Here is a 24,586-nt window from a genome sequence, read left to right as displayed (position 1 = left end):
CTTAGCCGATCAGGATTTTCACACCCCAGTTGGCTGAATTCCAGTAATGGGGCGGGAAAATAAAACCACGGTTGCCATGGGCGCCAAAATTATTCTCAGCGGGAAATTGGCGATTAGACCTTTGAGATCTCCATTTCTTCGTCCACCAAAAAAAGAAAGAAAAACCCTAGCTTAGCGTTCAAACACTCATTCAAGGTCTGATTCTCTTGATTTAACCCTAAATTTCTAGATCATCAATTTTCACAAATTAGGGCTTTCTTGATTTCAGAAAAGAACTTTCAATTCCTGTTCTGAATTTGCAGGTTATTAACCACCAGTTCAATGGCATCTGAGGGGAATATTAATCATGGAGTAATGGTTTCTTTAAAAGATCTAAACTCATCTTCCTCATTATTCAAGAACGGTTCTTCACTTCGTGTCAATGGACAGTACGTAATTTCTTACCTAAACTCATTTTCTTATTGATTGATGAAAAACAAGATTTATTAGATCAAGAGTAAATTGGAGTCATAAATTTCAAGTCAAAAGCATAAACCCTAAAATCGAAGAGTTCGTAACTCTAATGCATGTTAACACCCAAGTAGATCTAAGGGTACCATTTTGTTTCGCAATTGTTTATTCAGTTTTCTTATTATCGAATTTCCCATTAGATTAATACAAGTAATATATTCGTATAACATTCTCGTAGTATTTTATATTGCATATCCATCTTTATACGAAGAAACGTTTGAGTACATAGGTTGAATGCTAATAAGATAATCAACCTACAAATAGAAACGTTTGTGGGTGCTCCTTGGTTCTGTGGATATTGATCTAGAGCTCGACTACGGTTGTGCGCCTTTTTTCTTCTCTACCATGTGAGTACATAGGTCGAATGCTAGGAAGAAAATCGACCTACAAATAGAACGTGTTTGCGTGCTCCTTGGTTCTGTGGATATTGATCTAGAGCTTGAGCACGGTTCGTGCGCGGTTTTTCTTCTTCACTGTGTGGTTCATATTAAATTGCAACTGAGAATGTTAAAATTGTTATTGTTTGGATTGATTTTGATTTTGATTCAATTGAAATGCCAACAAGTAGAACTATTGTCTTCTTGCTATCTCAAAGTTCGACTTTTTTTGGTGTTAGAAATGAAGGAAAAGTTTCATTTCTTTACTCTTTAGGTAAATTTGTGATTTGTCAACAAGTTTCTTTGTGGGATTTGTTCGAATGTCTAGCTAGTTCTGTGACTAGGGATTTTTATCCTCTAGACATTTGTATTTGGAATGAACTTTTTCCTCCTCCCTTGTGAGCGTTTTTGAAGAAGAGTGAATGAAAGTGTATCTCAGAATTGCAGTTTGTTGTTGATGTTTCAGTTTGAAAGAGTATTCTGCAGATACCAACATGGCTATGATTGTTGACGAAAACTACAACCTAAAGATTGACACGAAACACCTGAGGGACCTGAATTTTCGTATTGGCTCCACGTACCAATTCATTGGCGAACTCCTCGTTAACCCGATTAACGAGGTAAAAATCTCCGTCCAAGTGCATTTTCGTGATGTTCTCTCTCTCTCTCTCTCTCTCTCTCCATTATTGATTGTTCGAACTTTGCGTGTTTTTTGCGCAGGCTGTTCTTCAAGCACGGGTAGGGAGGAATGTAGACGGAATGGACCTCAACCTCTATTACAAGTCTGTACAGCTCTTCAACCAGTTCCAAGCTGATCACATGACTGATGGTTCAAAATAATCCCCAGTATCTGCTGTTTGCTAAGATTAAAACTTAAAATGTAGTAAGGTTTTGATTGCAGTCCTCCTGGAACAAATGAGGTAACAATTTACATTAATCCGACTGTCGATCCTCTCGTTCATTATCGTATAATGATACAATTGTTTTGTTAGCTTAATATGTTCGAGTTTGAATGTTACTACAAATCCTTTCTCATGACAATATTGAGAATGTTTCTTTCCTACACTATGGTGTTTAGTTTTTTTTCATTGTCAGAATCTGACTCGTCTGAGTGTGAAGGAAGTGTGAAGGAAGTTATAGAGGCACCACCAAATTTGTAGGTTTTTATGGTGCCTCTAAAAGATCATGGAGGAGATTTTGGTAATTAAACAATTAATAAACAGAGTTAGGGTTTGTTAGGGTTTTGTATCTCTCTATAAGTAACTAGTGGTCAGTGATTCCTACTTCAACACTAACAGTTGTTTCTTGCTTTCTATGTTTTTTTTTTATTGTTCTTCTTCCATTTGGGAAGTCTGTGGTGTTTTAAATCAAAAGTAGAAATAAGAAGAAAGTAGAATTAGGGTTTGGTTGGGGGTTTCTCAGTGATGTCAAAAATTGATGACGAGTCTGATAATCCATTCTTTTTAAAACCTTGATGAGAATGAGGCATTTGTCTGAGAGAAACCCTTTCCTCTTTTATTTTTCATTTCTAGGTTTACTTTCTCCTTTCTTTGAAAGATAAAAATCAATTTGTTTTAATAACTTTGTTCTTGTTATCAGCAATTTGAATCTTGGGTGAGTTATTAGAGCATATGTTTCTGTTTTCTTTTGCTACCTTCTTTTTGAGAGTGATCGAGTCAAAGCCTCCTTCAGACCTAAACAGAACCAATGATCTTCATTTTCGGATCGATTATTTGTCATAGATTTTATTTCATCCTAATGATGACCTCTAGATATAAACAGAATTGACAATCTTCATTTTTGGATCAATTATCTATTTTGACTGATTTTCATCCTAACTTATGATCATTGATTCTCGTTTAGGTTTGAAGTAGGTTTTGACTTTTATGTAGTGATATAATTGTTGTTAAGATGAAGCAAACACAGAATGACAACGGCACGACAATTGGATTATAAGTCAAATAATGTGTTTGTTTTGTTAATTGCTGATCTTCCTTTTAATGGCTAGTCACTAATATAGATTCATTGTAAGTCCTAAATTAGAGTTATGGGTCTATTTGATACTTCTGATATGTCAATCTCATCAGCTAAAGAATTTTATATAAAGACCAAATAGAGTTTAGTTTAACAAAAATCACCTTTTAAACAAAGAAGTATGGCTAAACACAAAAGGAAGGATTGGGAATCACTAATCGCCTAAAGTCCAACGAAATTAAATGACCTATAGCCGACGAATGAGATGACCTAAAGCCTAAGTAGATGCACTCGCCAATAGGGCTACGCATTTCCATGAAATTGAACCTGAAGCATTGCCGAGTAGATGCACTGATACAATTGTTGGCGAATTGGGTTGTCATTGTGATACTCTCCATTGAGTACGGTAGTTCCAAAATGCATCTTTTCATTGGCACCCAACAATATTTTCTTGTATGACAATGAAATCCTAAAGTTCCACATAAAAAATAGTACTCAATCAGCCAATTGTGTAAATAAGGCTACACAACCTGCCTTCTTGGACACCCACATGATCTGCATGAGAAAAACAAGAGTTTCTCTCCCCACGTGACTGAATGTGTGAGAGGAGAGAGAAATCTTTGTTTTTCTCTCTCTTACATGCGGTTAAAGTGGGAGTCTCATGAGTCGGATTGAGTATATCTAATGGTGATTGTTCTCGCATTGTGGGTTCTATAACCACCGTTGACTCCGACAATCATTAGTTCCGACAACTCCCACTGTCATCACTCTATTCCCCTCTCTCTCTTTTCTCTTCTCTCTCTCTTTCCCTTCGCGGGATTGAGAGAGAAGGATGGAGAAGAGAGAGAAGACAATAGAGTTGTAGGCTGTCATCGGTGACTTGTAGGGTGCATTTGAAAATTTTATTGAGTTTTTCACTTTTTATACGGATTTGTTTTTGTTTCTCCGAAACACCAACTCAAATTTATTCTTATGTGAAAATCATTTGATCTAATAGACGATGCAAGACATTTGATGTAATATACACGATATACTAAAGTAATTTGTAAATATGATTAAAATGCCATTGACACTATGATGAATAGAAAGTATATGAGTTAATGTCTATTGTTCTAGGCATCCAACTTTGGTTTTGGGGACCAAGGGATTGATCGATTAGATTTTGAATTCAAAAATCAATTTGTGTTGTGTTTAACTCCTAATCTTTACCTCTCAACACTTGTACCTATACCAAACGCAGTGAAGATTTCTCTTTGTTGGAACTGCTTTACCTTGAGAAGAAGATCGATTTTTGTTTCCTTGTATATTCACACTCCATTCATTTTATAATAACCCACTTGACAATTAAAGTTGTTTCCTTGTATATTCACACTCCATTCATTTTATAATAACCCACTGACAATTAAAGTCTTGTATCGAAACGACAATTAAAGTCTCATATCGAATCAAAGAACATAAGAAAACACTTAAAACGAACCAAACAAGTTCGCCATCACCTATGGGCGCGAGTGTTGAGGAAAAAAGACAACTCAAAATGAACATGTCACTGTACTTGGGCACTACTCGGATAAATCCGAGCCAAAGATATCTTAAGGAAGTAAAACGGTTTAAAACTTTCTCTCTCTAAATCTTGATCCCACGCATGTCATTGTTTGAGTCGATGGTGAATGCAAGCCCAAGTATATCTCATGGGAGAAACAATTTTGCAGTTTTTCTCTTTAAATCCCGAAAGGACATGTAGGAGCATGAAACCTTCCCATTACGAAATAAACACACTACCAACTGGGCTACTAGTTGTCCGCTACTTTGTGTTGTGAATTATCACTCCACCCTTAATGATTCACCCTCCACCACTTTCTGCCTTTCTATGTCTCTCTCTCTAATGATTTGATGATGATGATGATGATATCAATATCATCTGTCCATCTTTCTCCTAAATTACTATCAAGTTCACATTTCCCGCCCAAACAACTACCAACAACAACAACACATCTTCCTCCTCTTACAAATTTCCCCCAACCGAAGAAGAAGAAACCCTTCTTCTTCCCTTCTCAAATTACCCTAACCAGACGACCACCTGCTTCTTCTTCTTCTTCCAAAATCATGGCGTCACCGATTCAACTCAACACAGAGTCCGATTTCCATTCTCTCCTCTCTCCCGATGGTTCTTACCTCTCCATTTGCGGCTTCGGTTCTCTCCTCTCCGGTACACACTCTCTCTCTCTAAATTACTTTCTCTCTCTAGAATCAATCACACATGCACTTTCTGATTTAATGAAATTTCAGAAACAAGTGCGAGGAGTACATTTCCTGATCTGATTGATTTCAGAATCGCAAAATTGAATGGATTTCGACGTGTATTTGCTCATTCCGCTCCTATTTTCTTCCAACGAGGCATCGCCAATCCACTGACCTCGGTTTCACTCTCTCTCTCTCTCTCTTTATTCTCCCCCAATTTGATTCATACTCTCTCTTGTTAGATTGAATTTATCATTTTAATAGTAAGAAACCGAGATGAAACACTAATTGTTACTGTTTTTGGAAATTAATTGTTGAACATTTTCAGGAAATTTCGAGCTTAAGTGTTGAACATTGTGAAGGTGAAACCCTAATTGTTACTGCTTTCGAAATTAAGGAATCCGAGGTGAATTAGGTGACTACTTTTAATCTGGTATAATTGTATTGTTCTAAGAAACTTGATCAGATTAACCTACATGGTTTAATTTGTAGATTCCTTCTTTCATTGAGAGAGAACATGAATTCCGGTTTCTTTCTGTAAGTTTTTTGTTACTTAATCTCTTTCCTGAATTTGTTTACTAGGTTTGAATATTATAGTGATGATTTGTTGATTCTTACAGGTAGTACCTGAATCATTAGAAGGGAAACCGTATAGTAGACCTGCAGTAAGTAGTAAATCAATGTCTCTTTAACTATTACTAGTGATTTTTGATACTTTTGCTCAATTTTTACGGCCCCTTCGCTCGAAATCGTCATTCAATAATGCTAGGTTTCCCGCTTACTTGACCGTCTGGGTAATTGGTTAAGAGGGGAGAGATAGGTTTGAGAGCAATAATAACATGGTCATTTCCGCATCAGAAACTCTATATGAAAGACAGGAATGAGGAGAATTTTTCTTATTGAATTAAACAACTAAACTGGCTATATATATATATCGCCTTGCAAGAGAACCAGAAAAAAAGTACCCGGTTTACACTTCTACTAACGTGGTTAGTGACTTAGAAAGCAACCAACTAATCCTTGAACAATAGTTATTCCTCAGTTTACTAAATAACTAACAAAAACTACTCCTAACGACCAGGTCAAACCTCAACATTCTCCCTTAAATTGAATGCTCTTAGTAATCAGCTAACACCTGGTTCTGAACAGACACCCAATAGAGTCTAAGATGTAACATATTAGTCTAACTCCTGATGCTTTTGTTTTTTGTACACTCCTATAACTTTCATCCTTGCACATCATATCTTTTTCTTCGATATTAATTCAAATTTTTCAAAAAAAAATCAACATAAAGGCATACAATAAAAGTCTTACCTTTTTTCCCAGTCTTGATGAAGTGTAAGCATGTTCGTAATGACATTTCTGATATTCTCTCCTTCATAAAAATAAGACTCTATGCGGCTAGACCAAGCTCGTTGAGCTTGTTTTAGTTCATATAATGTCTTTTTCAGTTTGTACACCTTGTGCTCATTGCCTCTTTATTCATATCCAGGAGGTTGTTCAACAGTGAGTTCTTCACTTCAATAGATTGTCTTTGTTTGAGGTAGCAAGGGCAATCACAAGTGTAATAGTATCTAATCGAGCTACAGATGCGAAAACTTAAGAATAATCCAACCCTTGTTCTTGAGTGTATCCTTTTGCTACAAATCGAGTCTTGTACTTATCCACTCTCATTAAGCTTGGTCTTGTAAACCCATTTTATCCCAATCTTCTTTTCTTTAATAAGTATGTTTGTCAACTTCCACGTATCATTTTGTCTATTGCTTATATTCAACATCCATTGCTTTTCTCCATTTCATACTTTTCACAGCATTGCCAAATGAGATTGGATCGACACCTGCAAACATTGCTTGGTAATCAAAGTTTTCATTCTAAGAGAAACCTTCTCCACCTTCATAATCTTCATCCAAGTTGGTCTAACTCTTCCTTCATAGGGAAAAGGTGCATTTACTTCATTTGACTCATCGACTTCTACGTCTTCCATTGTATGGTGATCATCTACGCTGTTACCTCCATTGCTGTCAGCTGTATTGTCTTCTCTCTCACTTCCTCCCCATCCTAAATTGCCCATTATATTTTCTTCATGATTGTTTCTCCAATCCCAACTGTTTTCTTTTTCGAACTTCATGTCTCTGCTTTAATAACTCCATTTTGTTGCAGCGCTGTAAGTTGTCTACTTATGGCATTTTCTTTATTGAACTCCACTTTCGTGATGGAGATCTACTATCATCGTCGAGTTTACAGAATTACCATGCCAGTTTGTCGATGTTGGGTTGAACATATTTGCAGCCTTAAAGTTAGGTAGTAACATAGTAGGTCACCTGGTTTGTGTAAATTTGGCTTGTGACCGTACTTGTGTGTAGGATAATTTTGGAACATTTCAGAAAATCGTTTAGCAAGTGTTGTTAGTATATTAGTTAGATATTTATCTTTAGAAGATTATTTGAGTTTTAATTTATGTTTATTCAGGTGCTTTGTGGTCGTTATAGTGATGAAGAGTATTTTCAAGTTCGCTGCAAAGGTATAATATCTTCTCATTTCTATAGAATAACTGCAGCACATGTTTTGATATTTATCATGTTTGATAGCATCTTCAAATTTGAAACTATTTTACTAAGTTTTATAAAACCGTGATTTAAATCTTAGACTCTAGCTGGTGCCAATATCAAGTTCCTGTGTTGATTTTACTAGCAGTTAACTCGACCAACCCAAAGTTGATACCAAGACAGATTTAGAGGAAAAGTGGAAGCACGAGAAGAAAGAAATATAATCTTAGGCTTGAACTAGTAGCAAACATACTAGGTTTCAAGCCAAGAGCTATCTTTTCGAAGCCCAGCTTCAGAATAGAAAAAATAATAGCCTACCTTGGTTCTTTAGTCGTGTTCCTATATAATCTAAATACCTTTCCAAACCTCAAACTTGTCTAGCTATTTAAACCACTACTTGACCGATTAACAATTGACACCCCATTCCCAAATGTTCAAAAGCAACAAACCTAAACTGACTGGTAATTAGCAGAAGAAATTGATTTCTTATTAAAGATAGACCAACTTATTTTTTAAGTTTCTTTTAGCCTCTTTGCATTTCAGTTAATTTAAATCTATTATCTAGTTATGTTTGTGGGGAAGGTATGGATTTTTTCCTACCTACTTGCTAGTGTACTGCGTTCTGCGAATTTATTGTGATGAAATAAGTTCATGGACAGGAAGCAAGGAGATCTATTTTGAGAGATATGGACAGTATGGTATTGAAAAGATATGGAGAGATGATATCTTACCTTGCCGTGTTTATCTTCGACACTGGTAACTGTGCTTTTCTATATATCTTCGTCATATATGCATATTCTCGAGCTAGTAACTAGGGACCAAGAATTCTAGTGATTTTGGAAGCAAAATAAGAAGAGTCTTGAGTCTAATATCTACACGTCCCTAGTAATAGCATAAATTGTTCTTCGCTGATTTATGTTTATCCAGATTCATGTTTTAACTTTTATCAAATTGGATCATTAGAGCATCAAAAATGAAAAAGTTGTTCCTCACTTCCTCTACAATGGAAATTTGGTCAATGATATGATTCGAGATATGCATGTATGAACTACGTCTAACTAAAATTAAAACGACCACCAGATACTCTCTTTTATCTTTATGTTTTTCCCTCTAGATCGTCCGTCAGTCACTATTATCTTATAGGTTTCAGTTAAAGCCCTCTGCCTTACCCTTTACCAAGCTATAAATCATTCGACTAATAACCTCAATTTTCTTCTTCTTTTTTCCAACTATTAGCGTTTGCTTGTTTGTATATATATGTGTGTGTGTAATGGGTGATGAAAGTTCGATTTCTTTTTGTTGCAGTGTTTTAGCAGCAAAGAATCTGGGCGATACGGCATATAACAACTTCTTAGATCACACATACCTTGGTGACAGAAAGACAACCATTCGCGAGTACTTGAGCACGAAAGGTTCAGGCATCATGGAAGAGGAGCCACCTGAACCACTCAAGGCTCGATATGGCGGCTGAAGATCGAGCCAAATAAGTAGTTGAATCAACTGCCCAAATTTGGAAACTCAAAAGAGAGATTGCCTAAATTTAATAAACAGAGGATAGTCGGGGTTTGTCCTAGTTTGTAATGTTTTTTAATTGCTTGTTCTATTAGTCCCACATCGGGTGGGATAATAATGAGGTGGCTGATGGAAGACTTACAAATAAGAGGAGAAGATCAGTGGAAAAACTTAACTCGTCCTGTCGGGGGTGAAAGGCGACTTGTCTATGATCGTATAGAGATGACGGGTCGTGCCAACACCTACCAAAGCGAACACACCTTTGGAGGCGAGCGGGTTTAGCCCTACTTCAGGCTGGACCCGCCCGTCAATTTTTGGATGCCCCCTCTCTTTTGTTGGGGGTTCTCAATACATCTAATTTCACAAATTACTGCCAAGGAAATTCTAAAACTACTTATATGTCATCATTTATGCCATAATAAACAAAATCAATAAATGAGACCCTGCAACTTTTAGGGTATCGATTATTGATTACTTCAATAATATGTTGACCCTGCCAAGGATATCGATTACTTCTTAAAAGGCTTTAAAATGGAACATATTCTGCTTGCACATGTACCTAGTATTCTAGATAATCCAAACCAAAATGAATATATTGAGGTATATTAATAGGCCAGTGATTTAACCTAAAAACTAGTTGACAATAAGTGAAAATAGTAGAATATTATAGAGCTTTTGATAGTTTATGATGCCGAATTAGAAGTAAAAGTTACAAATAATCAAATGATATTGACAATCTGAAACCCAAAACCATCATCTTGCCCTGATATGACACAGAATCAAAGATCATTCACGATCTCATGATATTCATCTAAGAGGTTCCTTAATAACCAGAGAAGCTCGAGGTCTGGGAAGAAGTGCAGCATCAACTCTTTTGTGTTACCAGGAAACGAGATTCCACGGCCCAGGCATTCTGGAATTTCATCTCCCCCAACTTTTCTCGCAGAAAAGAGGAACCGATCAAAAATCGAGAGAAACTCAGGAAACCCATAGCCCAAAAATGAGAATCTAACATGCGCTTCAGCGCAAAATAGTTTACTCTAATCTGCGCGAGGCGTAAGTTAGTACATTCTAACATACGCAGCAAGCGCAAGATAGTAAAGTCTATCATGCGCCTAGTGCAGTTTAGCTGTTTCTAATATGCGCTACGGTGCAAGATAGTTTGTTCTAATATGCGTCTGGCGCAATTTAGTGATTCTAACGTGCACCATTTCTCAAAATACGAAATCTTGAACAGAGAACGGCGTCGACTGATTTTTTCCGGTTTTTCTCTACTTTTCTTTTTTCGTTTTTCTATCAGTTGAATCCTACATCTTTTTTCCCCCTCTGATCAGATCCATTTTCATACTCTCTTTGTTCATTTCTCTTCTGTTTTTTTGTTTATGAGAACTAATTTCTTACCCTTTTTTCGTTTAAATTTGAATGTTGTATCTATTTCTTCATGTCAGCATTTCTACTTCACGTGATGTAAACGTTCTTGTTTTATAAATAATACAACGATTACCACTTAAAAAAAAACAGAGAGGACTTGTTTGTGGCACAATCTTTGTTTTCTGATTATTGTTTATGAAACTGTGATATGAATTAATCAAATGATCTAAGATATCCAAGAAAACGTTTTCCCCAAAACAAGAGACCACAATATATCCTCAAATGACAATTGCAAATCTATTATATATATGATATTATTATTATCACACTATTATTTTTTGTTTTCTTTCTTTTCTTTCTTTCTTTTTCTATATCTCACAAGTATATAGATAGATCTTCATCCTTTTCAAGTTCACTAATCAACATTTCCATCATCTTCTTATACATTGGCATATAATGATCATTAATCATACTCCTCGATAACCTAAGCTTACTATATAGTTCTCGAGGAGTCTCGTAAATACCCACACGTTCTTCGACGGTCGGATTATCATCTTCATCAGACGACGAGGATGAAGAAGATGAGTTTCTGTTCTCAACTGGTACACAAACAATATGCATAATCCTACCCGGAGGGTAAAATCGCTGAGTTTCAGAAGTATCCGACGATAGAGATGGTGTCTCCTTGTTTTCCGCTGTTCCTGCACCAATTAGAAGCTCAGTTTCCTCCTCCGTAATTTCTTTAGCAACAGCTTCTTCTTCTTCCCTAACTTCTTCAACTTCGTCTTCTCCTTCATCGCCATGCCTTTGAAGCTCCTTCTCAAGTTCATACCACAATTCTTTTTCAGTCATGTCTTCGACTGTTGAACTACTAACACGATCCACAGGTATAAGGTCTCTCTCTTCCTCCATTTCATCCTGCCGTAATCCTCCACCTCTTGAACTGAGATAACTCAGCTCATCTACAACCTCCTGGTCCTCCACTATACCCGTTCCATCGTTATTGGAAGATTTAGAAGTTCTCTGAGATATTACTAGAGAAGCTTCATTTTTGTCTTCGTCGATAGAGTTCGAAAGTGGGCCCACACTACGGCGACGAGCACCCATGCACGACCATGAAGATAGTGATGAACGCGTCCTGACAACTGCCTGGGCAACATTCTGTGCCCTCTTCATCACGACCTGTTTCAGACGAACATGTCATTTTTCTTTAATAAATTAAGAGAGTTTATGTATGAATGAGAACTGGTGAATTAAGATCAACGAAATCAAGGTATCTGAAATGTGGATTTTGTGCAACATTTGGTGTCGATATCCCATGTTGACATAATCATAAGCACAATTTTCTGTCGCAGTTTATCAAGATGAGATAAGGATATTGTTACCTGAGTACTGCTCGAAACTGGACGAAGAAGTGCACCAGCACCAGCTACTCTTGCTTTCGCATTAGCAATAGATGGTAGACGTGATCCTAGGGCAGATGCAGAACGATAAACAACATTAAGAAATCTTGTGTGTTCAACTTGATCTCGCAGATCATTTAACCAAGATGATGCCGTGACCTGCAGTAAAGTATGAAGGTCTCTGATGTTAGGAGAATGTAAGATTGGGCATTCCCAACATTCAAGAATAATGTTCAAACCATAAGAGAAAATTACAGTAATCAATGAAGTTGTTGCACCTCAGAACGGAGATCATCGATGGAAGCAGTAGAGAAAGTGGGAACCAGATCAGCACCATTAATGATAGTAGTAATGAAGTGTTTGCCTGATTCTGCTAAATCCCATGTCATGCAAGCAGCTGAAAACCCCCAAATGTTAGCATATTAGACTATGTTGGAGCTACTCAAATATACTACAACAGACAGAACTTTTGAAACTCCAAGAAAAATTGATAAAGCCAATTAAACCTAATTCCGGAGCACTTGATTGGAACCCAATAATAATAAAGTTAAAGTTTCCGTTGCGCATATACCAGGTGCAAATGTTACACAAGTGCTTGAAGAGAACTCCTTTCGTTCTCGGAGAATATATGTTAGGAGTGCAGCAGTGCCGCCACCCAGTGAATGCCCGATAATCTGGGAAAATAGATGTGAGAGTCATTAGCTACCATTTTCATGAATGCAGCACCTTCAAATTCTCTAAGAAATATTCGATCCAGAGAAGAAAACTGATATTCTGTATTTCTGTTATACTTGTATGTGCAGATTCTGCAGAATGAGGGAATGACTTTTTGATATGTTGTCTATTCCTATAATCTGAGAGTACGCAGTTTATAATTATACAATTGAAGTGGCACAGCCTCAAACAATTGAAGTTCACTGTCAACATTTGAAAAAAGCCAAAACCCAGAGATAAAATTCCCTCCAAGATCGAAAGGCGCCAATGGCCTTTTCCCAAAAACAAAAAAAGAAAAGGTTTGATTAATTTTGGAGATGGTAAAAGAAAACATCTACAATGCCCTACGCACCCAGCTGCATAAAGAGAGAACTTGTCAATGGAAAATACGAGATTACAGTCCTTTGATCAATGGTTCCCCGATAAAGTGAAATAATAAAACTTAGTTATTTTGCCTAATCCAAGTTTTTACTCCAAGGGCATAGATGTTGTAGTGTTTTTACTGATTCAATGACATCTATACAGTTACTTTCCCTATTCAGCTGCTTCCAAAGTCCCCAAATGATTGAGTGGATTACCATCCTCCAAATGGCCTTTTCTGTTTGAGGTAGGTGTATGCCCTGCCACAGAGTAAAGCACAGGTCGATTTTGCCCAGCAAGCACCGTTCAGTAATGCTTGAAGCTTTCTAAGAAATATTTCCAGACTTGGTGTGCTCCGCTTCAGCTTTGCACATGACACCTATCAAGAAACGTTGGACCCCTCCTTACTAACATATCTCTATTCTCCAGTGGGAAGTTTGTTCGACGCTGCCGCCTAAATGGTAAAGCTCACCCTTGGTGGCGGACTGCCTCCACAGTCCAGACACATTTAACCTCCGAACTTTCGGAGCTTACCTATCTATAGGCTCGGGTGTAGCAACGTCTGACCGAAAGTAGCTCTTGATTATCACCAAACCGACATGTCTTACACATTTGGTCTTCTATTCTTTGCCCTTCCCTGGTAAGGTGGTGATCATGTCCCGAGCATTCTTTCTTCAAAGCCATAATATAAAGGATTTAGAGTCTCCTCCGCCATATCCTTCTCCAGTTCCTCCCTCCACCACCACCTACTTCACGATTTCAAGATTATAAGCTCCTAGGACCTTGATCATCGCAGCTTGAAGATGGTGGAAGCTCCTGGTGTCTGCATGCAGCGCTAACAGGTCTCCAGTGGTCTTAGAAAGGTCTGCATAGTTCCATTGTCCTACGCACTAATTTCACCTTTTGTTTTTTTTTTGGCAGCAAAGCTACCTCTGTAGGTATGTTCCTGCTCTTTTATGTTCAATGTATTTCAATCTTAATTTCATTGGTCCTATCCTTGGTGCATCAAACTTAAGCTCCGTGAGCACTAAATGCTTTAAACGGCATAATATTAACAAATAAGATACGAAAATCTCATCATAATTTTTAAAATAAAACAGAACAAAAATTAAAAGTGTGTAGTTCGTGTCAGTTTTTTTTTTAACTTTGAATGAATATAAACTTTGTAGTCCGTGTCGGTCGGGGTGTTAAAAGCTTAAGGGTGGGTTGGTTGGTACACAATGAATCAACAAAATCAGATTATTAACGACAATGAATACTATAAAGTATAAAAACTGGTAGACTAAATTACAAGATATAATCTACCTTGACTTTGTAATCTGGATGTTCATCAAGTGCCTTCAGAAGGCATGGGGTACTAAGTTTTGCAATCCACCGGGCAGCAGCAACCATCCCACAGTGTGCATATCCTAGGATTAAATTACTAATACCACCTTCATGTAAAACTGAATGGTGAAAAGGGACCACCGCCCCGGTTGCAGCTGTTAGTGTGTCTTTAATGCTATGGGTACCTCGGATTAATAGAAGGAGAACCCGTGAACTTTTATCGCATATAATAGTAAAAGCCGGTTTCAGAAGCTGCAAAGATAGCAAGGTATAAACATCTAAACTCTTAAGTTACAAACTTCACACTTCAATTGAGTTGTGCACAAGAACCAAGCAGCAATTATATAACAAAGAAGATCTCTACGTACCCCTGCCTTAGGCTCTTGAAGTAGAACATCTTCTTGAGAGAAGCCAGCAGACTCCAAAAACACTGGGAATGGCTTCTTCGAGAAAAGCATGCAAAGGGTCAATAACCTTAGAAAATATACCAACTCTGCTATAATTTCAGGACCTTTGAGTTGTATAGAACTACTTCCAGCATAAACACTTGCAACTTGTAGGTTTCCCTGTAACAAGGTAAGCATGAAAAATCAACACCCACTTATTCTCTTTCGGAAAATAAATCTTGTATTCTACTGATTAATGAGGAATGGCAACAATACGACATAACAGCAAGGGGTTCTAGTTGAGATGGAAACTGTACTAATTGCATTGGAATGGCGAAGGTTAGCGCAGCTTGCACAAATGTCCACATCAGCAATTAGTTCCTAATTTCTAGCAGTTTGGTAACAAACCCTTAGTGGGTCAAAGTAAGTACTTTCTGTTTTATTTAGTGGAACGACTAGAGTTTAGAGTAGTTGAGTAGTGGTTAAGTTTAGTGAAGAAAGTAACTAAGTTGGAGCAAATTCAATTGAGTTTTCCTCTACATTTAAATGGGTTCAGTTGTTTGATATATGTACTAAGTTCTATGTTCATCAATAGAGTTTGAGTATTATTCAGGAGGGTAAGAAAAGCAAGAATTCTTCCTTTGATATAATTAGTTTTCAGTAACAATTAGTCGTTTTCTCTGTTACATGGTACCAGCGCCACGTCGGAAGGAGTGAAACTTCTTTTAACTTTCAGTTTGAAGTTGTTTGAGAAAAGTTCTATAAGAAAATTTCTTATTCTTTTCCTTGCTTCTTATGATGGTTACAAACGGTGTTGGAAATGGATCTACACAATTCGGTGTGGAGAAGCTTACAACTTTAGTTGCAAGTATTGGAAGCTATGTATGCAAGCATATCTCCAAGGTCGAGATCTTTGGGAACTTGTTTCAAGTGTCAATTCTGATATTCTCATCGAAACTCCGGAGCGTACGGATTTACGACGAAAATGGAAGATAAAATGTGTCAAAGCACTATTCGATTTAAGGGCATCAATCAGCAAGGACACGATTCGTAGCGTTCGTGACATTCATTCAGCAAAGCAAACCAAGGATACGCTTCAGAGGGTTATTTTCCAAAAAGAATACATCAAGGTCGCAGTAGCTAGAAACAAATTTGTAATGTTGAATCAAGGTGATATGTCGATTTCATAATATTTTTCTTAAAATGAAGAATGTTTGTGCAGAAATTTCAGAGTTAGATACGGATGACCAGTGAGTGAAGCTCGACTAGGACAAGCTATAATTCGAGGCTTGAGGAAGGAACATATGTCATTCATCACCTCTTTACAGGGATGGACAAAACAAATCAACCCACTATTACTAAGAACCTCCTCACCTACCTACCAAGAAGCTTTGGCTAAACAACAAACGACAGGAAAATTCATGTCTGATAATGATGATGTTTAATTTACCGAAGGGAAGGAAAAGAAAAACAGATTACCTGATACAAATTCTGCAACCGAACATATGTTGAGAATAATTCTGGAAATGATCCTAAATCTTTAAGACGGTATAGGTGTGGCAAGCTTGGCCACATTAAAGGAAATTGTCGTGTGAAATTGGTGGAAGGGAATATAAGCACAAGTTATGATAACGAAGACACTCAACTAAAAGACTGGGGTAATTTTTTTGCTTTAATATAAGTTCAAAATCAAATGATGGTGTTGCTAGTTCGAGTTCAAATGGAGATTCAGACAATTCATATGCCTCAATTAAATAGAAAACGATTGGATTGGTTGTTCACACCATTTGACTGGAAATGTTCAATATTGTTTACTTATCATACGTATGATGGAGACCGATCAACTATCACAGCGGCTAAGCAGTCTGACTCGGTTGAGTAACTCGGGATTCAGGTTGAACTCCCGGGGTTGCACGAGTTGATCATGGCTGAGTGCCGAGTCTAGGGTTTGGCCGAATAACTCGGCCGACTCCCGAGTCATCCTGACTCGTCGAGACACTGACTCGAGGTGAAACTTCTTTTTCTCTTACTTTTTTGTTCTTTTTTCGAGCTATGTTCTGTGTTTTCCCTTTCGATTTCTTCATCTTCCCTTCTTTCCTAGTTTTCCATCTTCAATTCTTCTTTTATTTGTTTTTCTTTGTTCTCCTTTTCATTCTTTTCATCGATCGTTCCCTCTATCTTATTTTTCTTTCCTTTGTTTGTTTGTTTATTTCTTCATGTTCTTTTCCGTCTCAATTTTTTTTCCTTCTTTCTTTATATTATTTCCTTCCAGATTATCTTCTTTTCTTCTGTCATGTTTGATGTTCTTTCCTCTCTTTCTTTTTTATTTCCTTCTTGTATTTTTTTTTCCTTCTTCCCTTCTTTCCATCTTAAATTTACTATTTCCTTATTTCCATTTGTTAATTATGTCTTCCTTTCTTCCCCACTTTCGTAATTTTTTAAGAAATTGAGGGTATTTTGAGAATAATGTCACATATCTACGTACATATATATGGTCAAAATTTGAACTTTATTTGCAACTAATCCTAACTCGGCCTTGACTCGGGCTCGGCCAAGGCTAGTACGAGTTTAACAGCTTAGGGTAGTACACTCTATGCTTCTAAAAATGTATGTTTTTGTCTGTCTTGCTTTGGGTTGAAAACATGTTAAGACTAACAATACTTTGTATTGGTTAGAGATATGCTAACATGTTAACTTACGACATGTAATATTTGTGTACAGACTTAAGAACGGTATTGCTTTACTATTGGTTGCATTCAACAATTTTAGCTTTTGGAACATAAAGTATAGTACTCTGTATCATGTATATCATTCTTTTGACATGTTACAGTTTGTGGGCTCATAACAATGAGTGTTTCTCTTGTTTTCAGAAAAAAATTATTTCAAAATACTCAAGGGAAGTTGGAAAGCATCATGTTTAACAAACAAAAGGTAAGCATCCTCATCAAATTTATTATTCTGAACACATAAACTAAATGTTTATGCATATGAAGTGCATAGAATTTATATACTTGATATAATATATATAGATATATATACATACAAATTACAATTATATTATTCAATGAAATCTGACTGGGCCCAATGAAATCCGACTGGTCAATAGTCCACAATTGGCCCCCTAGTTACCATTTCCAATTTTTCCAGCGTAAGGGAGAAGTTGGGTGTTTTCTTGGATTGGAAATAAAAAAAAGGCAGGAAATGAGTATTTTGTAACTCAAAAGAGATACGCAAATACCACAGTGCAGTGTCTTGCTATGGAAGAAGCAAAATCAGCAAGTTGCCAACGGAGCCTTATCCAAAACTAGGAAAAGATGCAGGTATAGGAGCAAAAAGCTCGTTACCATTCAGGCAGCTTGTGGGAGTTTAACCTATTGAATTATCAAAACTTTACAAGAACTCATATGACATACTTCGTAGGCGGTTTCTCAACTCATGGCAAGCCCACCAATCCCTCACTTAGATCCGCAAAACGGATCCTGAGGTATGTGAGAGACACTCTTGAGTTTGCCGTATTGTACAAAAAGATTGTTGAATTTCTTTTAAGTGGATTCACAGCGCAGATTGGGCGGATGATTCAAAAGATTGAAGATCAACTACAGATTACTGTTTTAATGGGGGGCCTACAACAGTTTCATGGTGCAGTGAAAAGCAAAAAATCAGTTGCTCTTACTAGCACAGAGGCGAGGTATAACGTTGCATCTATGGCGATTAAAGAATGTATTTGGCTCAAACGGTTGGTTACATCTACACCTATGCTGGAAAAACCGGAATCTGAGTCTAGGCGGCCAACCAGGACTAGTGACTAGTCGGATTTCATCGTGTCCAGTCAATATTTATTTTAAATACAACAATAAAAGAAGCTAAACAAATGAGAAAGAGAAAATATGATATAATAAGATTGTAAGAGACTTAAGATGTAGATAGAGAGGGAAAATGAGGATAAAGATCTCAAGAACAGGTGTAGAGAGATAAACCGAGAACAGAAAGGGAGAAATAATAGATGTTAAGAGAGAGAGAACAGAAGGAAAAAAAAGGAGAAAGATGGATATGTATAGGAAAGCAAGATATAGATACACTAGTGAGAGAGTCGAACACAACAAGTAGATGAGAAATTCTAATGAATCTTCATCTTCTCGTCCTCTTCGCCATTGTTTTGCATTGTTCTCTCTGAAGTTGCAAATTTTTGTTTTCTCTATCTAAACTCGTCTAACAAGAAACGGTAAACCCTAACATAATTATTTAAGTATCCACCCGAGTTATGCGGTGCCTACCGCCTACCTCAACTCGGCCAAGTCAGCTCGTTAGGCGCCGGCTATCTCATCTCTAAAAACGATTAAGGTCTTTGTCACTAGGTGCATCGCTCACGTGGCGCCTAGCGACTAATTGGTGCCTAGGCACCAATTTTTACTTCTTAGATCTGTAGTAAAGTGGACCATGCAATAGCTTATTGTGACAATGAAAGTGCAATCAAGTTAGCATCAACCCGACATTTCATGCTCGTACTAAGCACATTGAAGTTCATTACCATTTTGTTTGTGAATAGGTACTCAGTCAAGAAATTAAGTTAGAGAAGATTCGAACCAGGGATCGCACCTTCACTAAGGCACTAGGACGATCCAAATTGAAAGAGGCATTGGACTTGATTGATTGCAAGCTTGCACTCAGGCGGAGTGTCGAAGGTTAGTGCAACTTGCACAAACGTCCACATTGACATTTAGTTCCTAAATTCTAGTAGTTAGATTAAGCAATTTCTTACTAGGTCAAAGTAAATCATTTCTATTTATCTAATGGAATGACTAGTGTTAGTGTTTGGAGTAGTTGAGTAGTGGCGAAGTTTAGGGGAGAAAGTGACCAAGTTTGAGAAAGTTTATTTAGTTTTCTTCTCTACTTAAATGGGTTCCATTGTTTGATTTACCTACTAAGTTTTATGTTCATCAATAGAGTTTCAGTATTATTTAGGAGTGTGATGGAAAGCAATAATTCTTCCTTACATATAATTAGTTTTCTATAACTATTACTTGTTTTGTCTCTGTTACATGGAAAGCAAAGAAAAATACAATTGATAGAGATGAATGGCAGCAACTGTTTAAAGCATATGAGAGACGTCAAAAGAAGGATTGCCAGACCCAAATTCTGATTTGGCGTGTCTTGCATGAATGGCCCACTTAGAACCTTGAATAATGCGGGCCTGATCCACATGTCTTTGTGGAGATTCTACTAGTTTCTAAGTATTAGGATGGTTAAGTGTCTTTAATGTCATTTAGTGTCTCTTTAATGTCTTTAATGTCTTATAGTGTCTCTTTAATGTCTTAAATGTCCTTTATAATGTTTTTTAGTGCTATAGGAGTTTAGAAGTTCAATAGTCTACAAGTAAAGATAACAAAGGTGGGTTTTAGGCCTATATAAGGCATGTAATTCTGCTGTTTGGAGGACAGACAAAAAGTATTCCAGCAGCTAGTTAAGCTTTATGTGTTTGTGTGATGCAAATACCCCAAAGGTGTGATGCCTAAGGGCTCTAGGAGTGATTCCTAGTTTGTACTGGTGTGATACTAGTGCGTTATTTCTTATATCTATAATATAATCAAGCTATTTTCTTCCTTATTTCTAATTTCCCATTTCTGTCCTACATCAACAATCTTTCATAAAATGTGCTTATACTTGTTTCAGTTCCTAGGGTTTTAATCACAAATGAGCTAACACACCCATTAATTGACTCATTCAGACGATCAGAGTATTGAAAGCTTAGAGAGAGAGAGAGAGAGAGAGAGAAATTACCTGACGTCTCATGAGATAATTAATACCAAAAGCTAAATCCCCAATTGGCCATTTCCCTAGGGTTTCAGAGTAAGTAAACCTAATTGTTTCCGATAACGTTCCCATGGCTTCAAACCAAGTAACAGGAGCTTGAGCTGGTCTTCCCGAAATTCTCCTCCTTATTGAACGACTTGATTTCGATAAATCTCCACCTCGATGATCATCATCTTCATCTCCTCCTTCTTCTTCTTTAGTTGATAATTTCTTACTTAAGAAATACAAAAGCATCGCTGCTCCAGCTGCAGTAGCCATTGTAGCTGTCGCCATTAAAAATCTAGCCCTAAAACCCTAAATCGAAATTTATAGTTAACTTAAATTGAAGATCGTAGGAAGAAGATGTATATAATGTCGAATTCAGTCCGCATCGGAACTAGTCTCGTCGATCAAATGAAATATTTTTGTACAAATTCTAGGGTTTCGATGAAATCGACAGAGAAGGGAAGTGTAGTTGCGATCGGAACAGAAGCTTCTCCAGAGAGAGAGAGAGAGAGAATCTGTAAGATTACTTGTTTGCTGAAGGGGAGGTGTCTCATTATAAGGCAAATTTGACAAAGATAACTCAATAATTGGGTCTAAAACGTCTTTGTCAAATTACCTAAACGACCCTAAATGAACTTTTGACATTAGCTACGATATTGACATATTTGTTTTAAGCTATCCTGTTTTCGGTGAGGCGTTTTAAAACGGTGAAGTATTAAAGTATGAAAATGTAGAGTATCACTAACAATTGGGAAGATTGATTTGCATAATCTTATAAAAGATTGATAGAACCATCAAATATGTACGCAGATTCGATAAGAAATTGTAAATCAACGGTTGAGATTTTTTTGCGATTTGACACGTAAATCAAGAGAAAAAACATGAACCGATCTTACCAATTTGGTTGTTAAATCATTTTCATCTTGTAGAACATTTCATCATGATAATTGGCGAATCAATTTTAGTCGTTGAATTGAGATTATCTCTCACGTACAGATTTGGTGACTACAACATTTTCGTCTGATAAATTATATCAGTTATATTAGACTGTTATGATGTGGTATCGTGAACGTGGACTTGCAAGACAATTACACGTCGACACGAGAAAAAAATATGGCGCATCTTCTAAAAATTTAGGCATCAATTCTTACTGATGTGTGTTTGCAGTCGTAATCTCACTATCCTATAAGCAAATCAAATTGATTCGGTAACCAATATTATGATTAAGAAATGACTGATTTGAGGAGAGGAAATAATAAGTGTGAGTTGTGAGGAGGTGAAGATAGAGAGTAGTGACTAATTAGGGTTATGTATGTGAAATTTGTGTTGGGCATGGAAGGACAGGACACAAGGAGACATTTGAAATTTATCAAAAACTTGTTTTATTCCTTGATGGTTTACAAAAGAAATATAAGCCTCTATTTATAGAGTTACAGTACTACTAGTTCCTAATATCTTAATAGTTTCTAATATTTGATATTTTCTAATATCTCAATATAGGAACAATATTATATGGGATATCTTAACATATAGAAAGATATTTCAACAAGGAGGTAGGGTGGGGTTTTGGTCCAATACAAATTTTAGAATTAAGAATCTTTAGGATTTAAGAGTCCTAAGGTTCTTGGTAGGGGTGAGCAAAAACCGAACCAATTGGCCGAACCAAACCAAGTCGAACCGCACCGACCGATTTTTGGGCCGAACCGATCACCGTTCGACTCGGTTCGGCCGAAAAACCGAACAATCCAAATTCGGCCTGGTTTGGCCTCGACTTGAGTTTCTAGAAACCGCCCAAACCGAACCGACCGAACCCTAAGGAAAAATGAAATAATAATTTTGTAAAGTTAGAAAGTGCTAAACTAAAAAGTAAAAAAATTAGAAAACCCCTAATCGAATCATCCATACTACTATCCGTCCTCCTCCCTAGTTGTTGTTGTCGGCTTCATCAACCACCTATTCAACTTGATCGAAAGGTTTTAAAGGTAAGTCTTCACTGATTTTCTATTTACCACAACCTATTCTTAGTTAATAACTTAAAATTATAGATTTGTATTCGTACTTCTATTTATTTATTTATTTATTTTTGTAATCGTGGAAAAGTACGATGAATTTTTAATTTTTATTTTTAGCATATGTAATGGTGGAAAAGTATGATGAGTTCTTAAATTTTATTTTCGATGTATGCAATGAAATGAATGACATTAGTTTACAATTTTCTCTAAATTGTGATCGGTTAAACCGATCAATCGAACTCAACCGAGCCGAACCAAACCGAGTCGAACCATGTCGGCCGGCCGAATGATCTGCTCGACTTCGGCCGACGATTTAGTCAAACCGTGACTTATTGGTTCGGCTTCGGCTCGAGCCAAAACCGAAAAAAACCGACCGTTGCTCACCCCTAGTTCTTGGTAACCAAATAGACCAAGGATTCTTGGTTCCTGCCAAATCTCAATTTTGATGGGAATCCTTTTTAAGAATCCTGCAACCAAACACACCATTACTAGCATTCTTGTTACTATTTTCTATTAGTTAATTTTTGTATTATCTTATGAAATTTGTTGAAATCTGAGTCGATTTCGGATCGGTTTGATTTGTCAAACTCAAAAGATAGATGCATCATTGCATTCGTCTCATTGGTTTCTTAAAAATTTTGATCGAAGAATCAATCTAAATTTATTCCAAACGGAGGAGATATTCACGTTTCAAAGTTTTGGTGAAATGGGTGTAAGTTAACCTTAAGTTCCGTCAAGTTAGGGACTTAATGATAATTTGCACTAAAAATTCTATTCATACCTCCATTTGGTCCCTTTCCCAACCCTCCGCCTGATGTGGCAACATATTACTTGAGCATATCCTTTCTCTCCATTCGCTCCACGCTCAAGTGACATGTTACCACATCAGACTGAGGGTTGGCATCAACTCAGATTACTCCCAAACTAAGTAATCGTAACGATTGTTAAGATTTAATAAATGATAAAGCTTCTCAACAATTCCATCTCTTCTCTGTTTCAATTCATCTTTGTTATCAGATGAAGCAACAAAGATTGTTGTATCGATTAACGTCCATCAATCCACACGAGACTTCCTCAAAATTGACCTCAACTCATCCAAATACATCTTTAATACCACAATTTCAGCCAATCGACCTGTTCTCCTATTCAGATCTAACAAAATCGAATCGAAACGCCAAAACATGGCAAGTCTTAACAGAATCCTAAATCGGAAATATTAATCAGATTAATAATGATGTCAATGGAGAAAGATAGTAAGAGAATAAGGAAAGAGTAAGAAAACAAGATAGATGAGATACAGTGAGTGAGAGATAGCAGTAGGAGAGAGAGAGACATAAGAGAGACATAAGAGAGAGAGAGAGAGAGAGAGATAACAGAGAGATAGAGAGAAAAGATGAAGATTAAGGGGCAATGTTTGATCAAGTCGATTTTTGGACTAAAAAAAATACGTCCGCAACTGAATATTTATTGGTTAATTTTATTTATTGGGTGATTTTATAGGCAATGCCCGTAGTTGTTAGAGGCAATGTATTTTGCCTTCAAGATTTAGTCAAATCAAATTGACTACATTTTGTTAGAAGCAATGCCTCCCCTTCTTCTCCGGCCAAGGTAGCGCCAGCCGACGACAATTTCCGGCCGACGACGGTAAGATAAAAAAAACTCTCTGTATTTCTTTATCTTATCTCTTCTTCTTCCAACTGAGCTTCTCCTTCTTCGTCGAACCATTCTAAGATCTCTCTCTAGTTTGGTTGCTTCTTCTAATATTTCTACTTCTTCCTCTTGTTCTTCATCATCATCATCATCATCATCTTCTCTTCCGGATCTACGGCGTCTAGAACTAGTACCCAACGTTCCAAGCAAGATCCTAACCCAAAGAGAGAGAGAGAGCTCTGTCATTACCCAGATCTATATCTTCATCATTTGTATTACCCATTCCTTCAACAAAACCACCATCACAAGATGGACATTTGATCTCTAACCCCATTATTGGATTCACCACTTGGGAACACTCATAACACCAATACCTCATGGATAGATGTTCACCTATTTTCTCTCTCTAAC

General features: G+C 36.9%; 3 protein-coding genes and 1 non-coding gene across 6 annotated transcripts; 3 read left to right on the top strand and 1 right to left on the bottom strand.

Moving 5' to 3' along the window:
- The first annotated feature begins 73 nt into the window (after positions 1 to 73).
- On the top strand, positions 74 to 1,950 carry MDO1 (telomere-capping, CST complex subunit). Of its 2 annotated transcripts, XM_086659994.1 has the most exons (4): positions 74 to 195; positions 303 to 428; positions 1,354 to 1,507; positions 1,608 to 1,950. In XM_086659994.1, the coding sequence occupies exons 2-4, from the start codon at positions 322 to 324 to the stop codon at positions 1,725 to 1,727; spliced, it is 381 nt and encodes a 126-aa protein (XP_086516120.1). In that variant the 5' UTR covers positions 74 to 195; positions 303 to 321; the 3' UTR covers positions 1,728 to 1,950. The 2 variants fall into 2 exon arrangements, with proteins under 2 accessions (XP_086516120.1, XP_086516121.1); XM_086659995.1 differs by lacking the exon at positions 74 to 195 and having other exon boundaries at positions 217 to 428.
- Positions 1,951 to 2,303: 353 nt separating this feature from the next.
- On the top strand, positions 2,304 to 2,389 carry LOC147554925 (small nucleolar RNA SNOR75). Its single transcript, XR_015235519.1, has one exon. It is a non-coding gene; the product is annotated as a small nucleolar RNA SNOR75 (small nucleolar RNA).
- Positions 2,390 to 4,586: 2,197 nt separating this feature from the next.
- On the top strand, positions 4,587 to 9,327 carry LOC147554924 (uncharacterized). 2 transcript variants are annotated; one of them, XM_086659992.1, is made up of 8 exons: positions 4,587 to 5,067; positions 5,148 to 5,278; positions 5,428 to 5,505; positions 5,592 to 5,636; positions 5,720 to 5,764; positions 7,569 to 7,620; positions 8,305 to 8,401; positions 8,951 to 9,327. In XM_086659992.1, exons 1-8 carry the CDS (start codon positions 4,752 to 4,754, stop codon positions 9,114 to 9,116), a joined length of 930 nt encoding a protein of 309 aa, XP_086516118.1. In that variant the 5' UTR covers positions 4,587 to 4,751; the 3' UTR covers positions 9,117 to 9,327. The 2 variants fall into 2 exon arrangements, with proteins under 2 accessions (XP_086516118.1, XP_086516119.1); XM_086659993.1 differs by having other exon boundaries at positions 4,662 to 5,067; positions 8,294 to 8,401.
- Positions 9,328 to 10,801: 1,474 nt separating this feature from the next.
- LOC147554923 (lipase class 3 family protein) lies at positions 10,802 to 21,084 on the bottom strand. Its single transcript, XM_086659991.1, has 7 exons — positions 20,496 to 21,084; positions 14,700 to 14,897; positions 14,311 to 14,583; positions 12,503 to 12,605; positions 12,210 to 12,328; positions 11,914 to 12,090; positions 10,802 to 11,710 (listed from the first exon to the last, which is right to left on the bottom strand). Exons 1-7 carry the CDS (start codon positions 20,799 to 20,801, stop codon positions 10,904 to 10,906), a joined length of 1,983 nt encoding a protein of 660 aa, XP_086516117.1. The 5' UTR covers positions 20,802 to 21,084; the 3' UTR covers positions 10,802 to 10,903.
- Positions 21,085 to 24,586: the final 3,502 nt, after the last annotated feature.

The sequence above is a fragment of the Eschscholzia californica genome, unplaced genomic scaffold, assembly GCF_041429995.1.
Source record: "Eschscholzia californica isolate CP2 unplaced genomic scaffold, dmEscCali1.0.p SCAF_2, whole genome shotgun sequence".
Lineage (NCBI taxonomy): Eukaryota > Viridiplantae > Streptophyta > Magnoliopsida > Ranunculales > Papaveraceae > Eschscholzia > Eschscholzia californica.
The sequence above is the reverse complement of the archived record's forward strand: the minus strand, read 5'-3'. Positions and strand labels throughout refer to the sequence as shown.

What these genes read in the sequence shown, in the direction of transcription:
- MDO1 (XM_086659994.1), top strand. Translation starts at nt 322, where the DNA reads ATGGCATCTGAGGGGAATATTAATCATGGAGTAATGGTTTCTTTAAAA. An exon ending in TCACTTCGTGTCAATGGACA is followed by an intron (nt 429 to 1,353) that starts GTACGTAATTTC and finishes TTGATGTTTCAG; the next exon opens with TTTGAAAGAGTATTCTGCAG. An exon ending in TCGTTAACCCGATTAACGAG is followed by an intron (nt 1,508 to 1,607) that starts GTAAAAATCTCC and finishes TTTTTTGCGCAG; the next exon opens with GCTGTTCTTCAAGCACGGGT.
- LOC147554924 (XM_086659992.1), top strand. Translation starts at nt 4,752, where the DNA reads ATGATGATGATGATGATATCAATATCATCTGTCCATCTTTCTCCTAAA. An exon ending in ATGAATTCCGGTTTCTTTCT is followed by an intron (nt 5,637 to 5,719) that starts GTAAGTTTTTTG and finishes TGATTCTTACAG; the next exon opens with GTAGTACCTGAATCATTAGA. An exon ending in CGTGTTTATCTTCGACACTG is followed by an intron (nt 8,402 to 8,950) that starts GTAACTGTGCTT and finishes TTTTTGTTGCAG; the next exon opens with TGTTTTAGCAGCAAAGAATC.
- LOC147554923 (XM_086659991.1), bottom strand. Translation starts at nt 20,801, where the DNA reads ATGGCGACAGCTACAATGGCTACTGCAGCTGGAGCAGCGATGCTTTTG. An exon ending in TTCAAGAGCCTAAGGCAGGG is followed by an intron (nt 14,584 to 14,699) that starts GTACGTAGAGAT and finishes CTATCTTTGCAG; the next exon opens with CTTCTGAAACCGGCTTTTAC. An exon ending in TTGTGTAACATTTGCACCTG is followed by an intron (nt 12,329 to 12,502) that starts GTATATGCGCAA and finishes GGGGGTTTTCAG; the next exon opens with CTGCTTGCATGACATGGGAT.